At 53.1% G+C, this 10,746-nt stretch overlaps 1 protein-coding gene across 2 annotated transcripts in view; it reads right to left on the reverse strand.

Moving 5' to 3' along the window:
* tox2 (TOX high mobility group box family member 2) overlaps nucleotides 1-10,413 on the reverse strand; it is an 80,465-nt gene extending 70,052 nt beyond the window's left edge. Inside the window, exon 1 of one of the 2 annotated variants that reach the window (XM_037490005.2) lies at nucleotides 10,209-10,413. In XM_037490005.2, the coding sequence (XP_037345902.1) occupies nucleotides 10,209-10,301 (93 nt within the window). In that variant the 5' untranslated portion in view covers nucleotides 10,302-10,413. The remainder of the gene's footprint in view (nucleotides 1-10,208) is intronic. The other variant, XM_037490007.2, reaches the window with a different exon arrangement.
* Between the last annotated feature and the right edge of the window lie 333 nt (nucleotides 10,414-10,746).

Raw genomic sequence — 10,746 nt, forward strand, 5'->3', positions numbered from 1 at the left:
CCCCCCCTCCCACCCCTGTGTGCGATCCCTTTTCTTAATAAACCCTACAGCCGACATTCCTCCGACGGCGCGGGAACGCCGCGTTTTATCCGTGTTTCTGTACGTGGGCCCTACATGGGAGCGCGGACGGGAGATGCTGAGATGCTTCATCCTGTGGCTGGAGCAGCTGTTGGGAAATAGGTGTTTTTCCTTTGATAGCCGAGGTATTTCGACGTTGCCACTGCGATCCGTCCGCGCGCCCCCAAAATATCGCTCTCACCGCCCCTCCCTTTCAATTCTTCCGCTCCTTAGTGTTTCATTTCCTGCGAACAGTCTAAACCCGGCAGAGCTTTTAGTGGAGAGAAAAGAAAAGAAGAAGAAGAAGAAAAAAAAAAAAAACACAGGCCGCAAACACACTATCCCCGGAGAGACCAAATGAAAAACAAATTGTTGGGTGAACTGCGAGATCTCCGTAGAGTGTGAAAGTCGGAGATGATGAGCTCCGTCTGTGAAATGTTTATGGTTTTCTCATACAACGCTTTTGCAAATTTATGTACCGAAGCCTGCTTAGCACAAATCTGCCAAGGCCAATAACTGCACTCATAATCTCCCAGCATCTCGAATCATCACTTTCTGCTCTATTTGTTAAAGAAATAAATGACACAATTATCCTAATGAAGATCAGCTTTCTTTACTCTGGGAATCTATCGCACACTGGAAAAAGCTTCGCCTCTCTTTGCGTGAGTCTTTGCTTGTGCTGATACTTGAGGTGTCAGGACAATAGAAACGGCAACATGGTACGTGTACTATAATTAAGGGCACGCGGCTCGCAGCATGGCCGCTGAAACTGCTGCAAAAAAGACGGAGCGGCGCACTTCCTGACCTTAAAGTCAAAACCACGTGCATGTGGATGATGCTAAATGTCAGCATCAACAATACGTTTGGTCGTGCCCCGACCGAACCAAAGACACAAAAGAAACAAAGCTACATAATAGAAGGTCAGAGCAGTTTGGGAGTCAATATTGACTTTGGTTTATTGTTACCATAAAAAAAACAGCCCCTACGATGCAACATCTTTGCGATTTATTGTCTTGCAGGTAAGCATGTTTACCATACTTATCTCAATTGGAACCTGTTACACAGGGGAGGCGGGGGAAGGGAGGGGTTAGGGGGGGGTTGTCCATACGGAAATATCAAGGACCACATTCTGTAGATATCAACGGGAGACATTTTGGGAGGGCTTGTATTATATCCTTTTTGTGCGCTAATAAAAAAAAAAGAAATGATACTGTAGCAGGAAAAAAAGCACAGAAATGGTTAAATAAATCACATGGAACAGATGTCTCTCTCTCTCTCTCTGTTACACACACACACACACACTGTCAGGGTTTGGTGCTGGAGCAGGCGGAAGCAGGACTCAAGTGCAGAGGTTCGCGATCAAGGTGCTCTTTATTCTTAGACAAACCAACAATAACGTGCTCCAACGACGAGTGACACATAGACAATGACACGACAAAGGACAGCAGGCACACAGGGCTTAAATACACAAGGGAGGTGCAGGTGATTGGACACAGGTGGAATCAATCAGGCAATCACAGGACAAGGCAGGAAGTGAAGTTACCCAGGAACACAAGAGACATGAAAACTACAAAATAGAACAGGAAGAGAGACCAAACCGTGACAGAACCCCCCCCTCAAGGACCGAATTCCAGACGGTCCTAAAGGGGGGCAGAACCATGAAAATCAGACAAGGGGCGGGAGGGTGGGGACCCGACAGCTATGGTCCGGCGGCCTGCCGGGGCGGCGGCCGGGCGTGGGGTGCTCAGGGGGTCTGCCGGGTCGGCGACCGGGCCTCGGGGTCTCGGGGGGTCTGCCGGGTCGGCGACCGGGCCTCGGGGTCTCGGGGGGTCTGCCGGGTCGGCGACCGGGCCTCGGGGTCTCGGGGGGTCTGCCGAGTCGGCGACCGGGCCTCGGGGTCTCGGGGGGTCTGCCGGGTCGGCGACCGGGCCTCGGGGTCTCGGGGGGCGCCGGGCGGTGCGGCTCCGGCGTCGTCGTGGCGTGGGGCGCCGAGCTGTGCGGCTCCGGCGTCGTGGTGGCTTGGGGCGCCGAGCTGTGCGGCTCCGGCGTCGTCGTGGCTTGGGGCGCCGAGCTGTGCGGCTCCGGCGTCGTCGTGGCTTGGGGCGCCGAGCTGTGCGGCTCCGGCGTCGTCGTGGCGTGGGGCGCCGAGCTGTGCGGCTCCGGCGTCGTCGTGGCTTGGGCCGCCGAGCTGTGCGGCTCCGGCGTCGTCGTGGCTTGGGGCGCCGAGCTGTGCGGCTCCGGCGTCGTCGTGGCTTGGGGCGCCGAGCTGTGCGGCTCCGGCGTCGTCGTGGCTTGGGGCGCCGAGCTGTGCGGCTCCGGCGTCGTCGTGGCTTGGGGCGCCGAGCTGTGCGGCTCCGGCGTCGTCGTGGCTTGGGGCGCCGAGCTGTGCGGCTCCGGCGTCGTCGTGGCTTGGGGCGCCGAGCTGTGCGGCTCCGGCGTCGTCGTGGCTTGCGGCGCCGAGCTGTGCGGCTCCGGCGTCGTCGTGGCTTGCGGCGCCGAGCTGTGCGGCTCGGGCGTCGTCTTGGCGTGGGGCGCCGAGCTGTGCGGCTCCGGCGTCGTCTTGGCGTGGGGCGCCGAGCTGTGCGGCTCCGGCGTCGTCTTGGCGTGGGGCGCCGAGCTGTGCGGCTCCGGCGTCGTCTTGGCGTGGGGCGCCGAGCAGTGCGGCTGCGGCGTCGTCGTGGCGTGGGGCGCCGAGCAGTGCGGCTGCGGCGTCGTCGTGGCGGGGGGCGCCGAGCAGTGCGGCTGCGGCGTCGTCGTGGCGGGAGGCGCCGACCCAACCCCTGGCCCCACCCCCCCTTCAAGGACCGACTTCCAGGCGGTCCCAAGAGGGTGGGAGGGAGGGGTCATGGTCGGGGGCCGTGGGGACGGGGCTGGAGACTGGAGTCTTGGGGCCGGAACGGGCGGAGACGAGACTCTGGGGGCCGGAACGGGCGGAGACGAGACTCTGGGGGCCGGAACGGGCGGAGACGAGACTCTGGGGGCCGGAACGGGCGGAGACGAGACTCTGGGGGCCGGAACGGGCGGAGACGAGACTCTGGGGGCCGGAACGGGCGGAGACGAGACTCTGGGGGCCGGAACGGGCGGAGACGAGACTCTGGGGGCCGGAACGGGCGGAGACGAGACTCTGGGGGCCGGAACGGGCGGAGACGAGACTCTGGGGGCCGGAACGGGCGGAGACGAGACTCTGGGGGCCGGAACGGGCGGAGACGAGACTCTGGGGGCCGGAACGGGCGGAGACAAGACTCTGGGGGCCGGAACGGGCGTGGGTCTTGGAGCTGGGGGCGTGGGTCTTGGAGCTGGGGGCGTGGGTCTTGGAGCTGGGGGCGTGGGTCTTGGAGCTGGGGGCGTGGGTCTTGGAGCTGGGGGCGTGGGTCTTGGAGCTGGGGGCGTGGGTCTTGGAGCTGGGGGCGTGGGTCTTGGGGCCGCTTCGGGCGGAGCCGGGCGTCGCTGGCGCCGTCGCTGCCGCCGAATGCGGAGGTCCAGGGCGTGGGGGTCGTACCTGGCCTGGAGGCGGGCGGCCAGCTCCAGCACCTGCTCCCAGCGTGCGCTGAGGACCGGGGGCTGGACGCTGGCCTCCATTGGCGAGACCCAACCTGAGTCTGGAGAGGGGCGAGGGTGGTGACTGGAACACCGCCCGGAGCCTGCTGGCGAGCCGTGGTTGGCCTTACGCCGGGCAGCCAGCTGCACGCTGCGTGGCCCACCCAAGGCCAGACGGGTTCCCCAAAACGGGTTCTCAAAATCGTCCTCTGCGGAGTCCTCTTTTGGTCGTGTCATTCTGTCAGGGTTTGGTGCTGGAGCAGGCGGAAGCAGGACTCAAGTGCAGAGGTTCGCGATCAAGGTGCTCTTTATTCTTAGACAAACCAACAATAACGTGCTCCAACGACGAGTGACACATAGACAATGACACGACAAAGGACAGCAGGCACACAGGGCTTAAATACACAAGGGAGGTGCAGGTGATTGGACACAGGTGGAATCAATCAGGCAATCACAGGACAAGGCAGGAAGTGAAGTTACCCAGGAACACAAGAGACATGAAAACTACAAAATAGAACAGGAAGAGAGACCAAACCGTGACACACACACACACATTCATTAGTGAAATCCATCAATCTGCATTTCATGCAGTTTGGGTTTGAACCACACCAAATGCACTAAAACAATAAACGTCTGTCTTTCAAGTCGCTATCTGGACTGGAACACATCTGGTGGCAAGGCGCGTTTTTTGGTTTCCACATCGTTGAATGACATTACAGACTCAAGGGCGAGCTGAAAAATAAAGTACCTCTAAAACCTCTCTCCATTTTCTCTCCATCTGCAGACCTCTCTCTCTCTCTTTACACACCCGCCCCTAATCTACTTCCCCCTCCCTGCACAAACCAGCTAACCTCTCAAGTGCTATTCCACCACCCCATCCCCCAACCAATCAGCAGCTGAATATAAAACAGCACGAGGAAAGCTGCGTGGTGGGGGCACACCGACTCGCTGCTACCGAGGAGCCAGTGGCCTCCCGGGGTGAGGACAGTTTAAAGCACCTCAGCGCGTTGGACTCCTTCACACAAGCCGAAGAGGATGAAACACACACCCCCACACACACACTCACACACACACACCCTGACACCCAGCCCGAGGAGCCCCGGGAGTCAAGCCCGACTGTGGTATGTGGGCTTCAAGGGGCACTGACGATAATTAGGGTTAATGTGAGTTAATGAGGGGCACGAGTTGGGGCCGGGGCCCGGGCCTCCTTTGAGTCGAGTTCAACGTCAAAGTCGGAATTGCTCCCGACACCTCGGTACGTGGCTGCGTAGCGCGTGTACATTACAGTTTACCCCGCGCGTCACCAAGCCACAACAACTACCTTAAACCCGGCGGTCCAGCCGTACCTTACGGTACAGCGTCTACCCGGCTGACGGATTGCTGGAGGTAACAGAAGCAGGTTAGCGTACCACAAAGGGTATATTGAGTGTACGGAGTTTTTAGGCATGCACTGTCATGACTGAATTCTTGAGGGTTGATGCCATCGATCACGGACGTAAATAGCCCGCTTCAATGGACCCAGGTGATTAAGTAGCTAACAAGGCAGGATAAACTACGCTATCTATTTTCGGGCACGCATGACTTACGACCCTCTCAGCACCTCTGAGTCACGTCTGGTCTCGATTATAAAAGTACAGAGCAGAGCAGTCGGAGTCTGTTGGAGGCTTCGTTACCTTCGCTGTCCACTCTGAAGGTTTAAGCGAAGTCTAGGGTGGTACATTCCTGTACGGTGTTATCAGCCTAATGCCGTCCTCAAATACCCTGTGAAACCCTATGCAGCTGCAAAATAGAAACTACTGTATCATTGATGTGGCGGCGTGAATGTGGGCGTTTTTTCCTATGTTGTAACATTGGTTATCAAAACACACGCAGATTAGAAGAAAGCTGCAGCTCTGTATGCTACTCAACTTCCCCTGACACATGCATCTGATTCAATTCGTATACGTACTCAACACAGTCCCTTCATATTCCCTTTTGTGTTTAAAACAAGTCAAGAAAATCATGAATAATGCATTTTTCTAATGCAGTAATAGTCTGCGCACAGAAAACAAACCCAAGCCCCACCGCTCCAGAGAATAACACTGTAGCTACTTATCATTAACTCAAAGACACAATCAGCCCCAGGCGATCCGGCTTTCCTGCATAACCTTTTGACATTGCTGCTGGGAAGGTAAATGAGAGAAGAAGTTAGACGCAGAGAGGCGGGAGAGAGGTGGGGAGACGGAAAGACTTGAACATGTGAAGTGTCAGGAAGTGGTTAGACCAGCAACAACAAAAAAAGTAACTTTTTTTGCAAGTACAAATAATAATGTTCATTCCATGAGTCCTTTTTTCTTTAATCTATTATTTTCTCCGAAGTTAACTGCCTGGAACTGCATTCGAACAATAAACTCGCCACAATCAGTATTCCCAGTCGCAGCAGCTGCAGACTGCGTCCCCACCCCCCCCCCCCCCCCCCCCCCCCCCCCCCCGCCCCTCTCTGGTGTGCATTAGAGCCAGGCATGGGTTAACATCTCTCCCAACGAGAACGGTTATTGCAACTCGGACCGGCCAGTCAGCAGAATGTTATGAATGGGCACAATGAAAAACCCCAAAGTCCACGCCGTCGACCCAAGAATGCCTGCCTCCATGTAATTAACTTTCACTGTGTACAGAATGAGGTACTGCTGGAATAACTCGTTTCTTCTGTTTCTATTACAGTCATGTTTTAAAGAAAAGAAAGAGAGAGAGAGAGAGAGAGAGAGAGAGAGAGAAAAAAAACTCTTGACAATCTGGCGTGGAAAACATTTTTGCCTGTGTGTGCTTTGAAGTATCCGTGACGAATACAGTGATTTGGATACTGGGGGAAATGGAACGGACCACTTGTTAAAAAAAAAAAAAAAAGAGGGGGCCCGGTTGCTTCTCCGCGTGGACAAATGTCAGCCGCCTGCTACTTGCACTTGTATGAAGACGCAGGCGGATGCACGACGCGGTATAACGTTGGGGGGCCCTGATCAATGTTTTAAGCCACTTGTTACGTGTGTTCCGCGCGTCTCTCGCCCCCCCCCCCCCCCCCCCACCATTTTAGCAGCTAGGTGTGGCCTGCACTCGCACACGCGTCGAACCAACGAATGCTTTCTGACGAGATATCACTCACTCAAGTGCTCGCTGCGCACTGCGGTCGAAAACGACTCGGCTGCGTGTATAAATAACGTACAGTAACTTGGAACAGGCCTTAAAAAAAAAAAAAAAAAGGGGGGAACATCTGCAAAGCATTGGATTAGAAACCTACAGAATAACTACGGTATAATTACTTGAGAGCCTCTCTCTTGGGGCACCGTGTTGTTAGAGGGGAAGAGGGATGAGGAGAAAGTGGAACAGCTACGGTAATCTATCCAACTTCATTTCACCAGAGTGATTCTGCCCGGGGGGGGGGGGGGGGGGGGGGGGTATGCACAAGTCATAATGCATTTGACAAATAGTCTCTCGCCGAAACAGGCATTTGCGAAGAAGTGGCCTTCAGCGCTGGTATACACAGCTGAGTGTACACTGAACAAACAAGCCTCCCACTCAGCAGAGGAAAGATACAGAGACGCTTCAAAAAGATTAGGAGAAATCTTGGGCAAAAAAAAAGTAAAGATGACTCACGGTGAGCGTGCAAGTGGAGGACAATGCGAGTTGGAAGGAGTTGAGACGAGCAACGGAGCCGTGGGGTTCAGAGCAGAAGCACAAATCGATGCTCCTCTCATGTTTGGTTCCGAGCGGCGTTCTGAAATGCGGACGCTCAGGTCGATTCGCCCGGGAATTTACATTGAGATGTAGAAAAGCACAATGACGTTTTTGTCAGGCGTGATCTCTTTTTTGTGTTCGAAAATGGAATTAAAGCATCAACTACATCAGATCTTTGATCCATACACTTATGATTGCTACATAATGCATTTGGCTGATGTTTCATGTGTAAATGGAGGCCAACCATTGCCTTAATTCAAAGGTAAAGTGCATTCATAGCTTTGTGGTATTGACGTGTCCTGTCAGTGTGATCCACACTCCTGGCAGGCGTCAATCAATCATCAGCCTGAATGTGACCGATCACTTCCAACGAGTTTCAGTTTACACATTCTTTATGTTCCTTTCAGTACACACATTCTTCATGTTCCTCACACATAAACCCTTTCAGGCACACAATGGCTTGAAGTGTACACACACAGACATAAAGTCAGTCTCACGAAGCCATAGTTAGTTGGAAATAGACTTGTGAGTTTACACCACCACAGGAAGTGCTGGGCTTTTTCATATGAACTGTCCCACTTGATGTTATGCTCACTTCCTTGTAAGTAATACTGTTCTGTAATGCATAACCACACTGGTTTGTTCAAATATATACATGTGTATATATACATATATATTTATATATAAATATATATAGTTGCGTCAGGTGTAAACTATAGTGAGGAGGCCTCATCAGGAGGGTTTTATCCTGTTCAAACCCTGCAAAAATGCAAAGAGCAATAACTTTTGACTTATTCTACTTTCAAACAAAGGAACCATTGAAACCACTAACTAGCTAACGACTGCTGAGTACAAACAGATATGTCCTTTTGTATGATCTCTGCGCGATTTTCCCAGTTAACACCTGCTCACAGAGTGCTGCTCCTGCGGCTCCGCTGCATCCCCCCCCCCCCCCCCCCCCCGAAATGAAACCGCCACAAAGGGCCTGCATTATTATTATTCAACACTTAACACGACAACACGTCCCTTTACATCCTCGGTCGCAGCCGTTACTTTAGAACCGACAGTGTGATACGACTCCGGGCCTTGAAACCCAAAACCTACTTACGCACCGGCCCCCCGACAACCATCGTGGTAACTAGGGTGGCTCGTATTTTTGTGAATGTCACGGCATCAGAGAAACGTGGCCCTTGGTCCGGAGGGGGGGGGGGGGGTACATCCTCCTCTGTGTGAAGGAGACATGTCACAACACACACACACACACACGTGCGAACAACGGCACATCATGACAAAGAAAGAACAATTATAAAACAAAAAAAACCCTTCTCTGTGAGATGACTTTGCCCGTGCTAAATTAATAACACATAGTGACACATAGTGAAACGATTGAAGCCGGTGGTACAGTAGGTTACGCAGTTGAGGAATGACTGTGGTGTCATGTATTGTAACTCAAACCTCAATGCAAGCGAGTGTGGGTGTGAGAGAGAGAGAGGGAGAGAGAGTGTGCCGTCTGTGTGTGTACTGATACATCTACGTACAGGTGACCGCGTGCATGAACATGGGAGATGAACGATTCAAACGTTGCACCGTGCTACAGTGTTTCACTCTGTCATCAGCAAAACGTCACCTGGCTGCTGGCTTCCTTTCAGGGGGCATAAAGACTTCTCCTAGCTCTGCCAAAATGTATTTACCCAAGTTCTACCCACACCACACGGAATACAAAGATGGCTATGTCGCTTGTGACTTGTAATCTGGCAGTTTTTGTATATTTCAAATTTGCCTAAATGCAAAAACCTTGCTGAATAAAGCAAAGCGTCAGCGCACACGAACAGGAGGCGGAACTAGTCCGGTGACCAGGTGATCTCTTCACAGAAGGGCCCATCGAACCGAAATATCAAGAACTGCATATTTATGACAACTTGAACAACATTTAGCTCTCCGTAAAACAACTGGTGCTCTCTGGTTGTGTCGCGCTCTCCTCTTTCCCACGTAAATGTACCGACAAACGTGTCTATACGTCCCGTTGATACTGGACGCGATTTCGTGCGTAAAAACGCACGGCGATATCAACACAAAAGCTGGTCATTTACCGTATATATAAAGACTGGCACTGTCTTCATAGATTTCTAAATCAATAATCGATTCAAAAAAGTTACCGTGATGAGTTTGCATGCATGCGCAAAAAAAAAGGTGTTAACCGAGCCTGCGGAACACGCGATCGCGTATTCCTCATGGAAACATTTATATCAAGCAATAAAGGCAAGATAGTGAGAAATACGACACACACTGGTCTGTTACAAGCTGCACTATGCACACACTGGAGAATCACAAATAGCCCCGATCCATAACATGTTGTCACTGTCAAGTTTAGGCACGATGTGTACAGCTGTTTATTGGCCTAATTGTGCATTGACCCATGTGTGATCCTGCGTGGAGCAGATAAGATAAGCGACTTTCCGCAGTTGGGTTGGAAAAGGTTTACATGTTCTTTCTTCTTCTGGTTCGCGTGTATTCAAATGTGGGGTAAGCCACATCTTCACTTCAGTGCGCTGGAGACAGTGGTGCGCTCCGACTCCGCTGCGCAGGACCACGTACCCGTAGTGTATCCCCGTTAACACATGGGCACATGTCTGATTAAAGGACGCACGAGCTCAGAACAGGTGTCAGGTGTGCTTTTTTTCCTCCTTCCTGTTCGAAGCCATCTGCGCCGCGTCAGCAATAAAATAAAAAAAACGAAGTTCGGCCACAATACCGCCGCGCGGACTCATTTCCATCGACATTCATCCGGCAGACGAATGGTCTTCCTGCACGTTGTGCGTACGCACAACCCCTGTGGGATCGATTCACCGGAGTGCCGAGCATCTGACCCGCACGCGAGCGCGCAAAAAGTAAGAGATAATGGTTACCTTGTTGGAGTGGTAATAGTCCAAACCGGAGTCGGTCGGTAACGTACACGAACCCACGCTTGAAGGGGGAGCTGGATAAAATCTGACGTCCATCTCAGAGTCCGCAAGACTGACGGCATGAAAGCTTAGCTCCAATAAACCTGAGCGACTCTCTCTCTCTCTCTCTCTCTCCTGCACTCCCTCTCTCTCCCCCCTCTCTCTCTCTCTCTCTCTCTCTCACCCCCCTCTCTCTCTCCTCGTGCAATAAACCGAGCCAAAAAGTAGCAGAAGAGGAGGCTCGAGTCTCTCTAGTAGTTCACTCTCCACATCCGCGTCACACTTTCTTCGGGTCTATGTGGGCACTCTGCGCGGGGATGCTCTCATATAACATCCCTGAAAAAGTTCATCGGGGGAGAGAGAGAGAGGAAGAGAGAGAGAGAGAGAGAGGGGGGGGGGGTTGATGTCCGCAAAGCGAACCAAAAGTCAAACGGTCACCGGGGTTATTTGACAGCGTGCCGAGCCGAGCCGTGCTGCAGGTAAGGATTTGCAGAACGGATCG

This window comes from Pungitius pungitius, chromosome 8 (genome assembly GCF_949316345.1).
Source record: "Pungitius pungitius chromosome 8, fPunPun2.1, whole genome shotgun sequence".
NCBI lineage: Eukaryota > Metazoa > Chordata > Actinopteri > Perciformes > Gasterosteidae > Pungitius > Pungitius pungitius.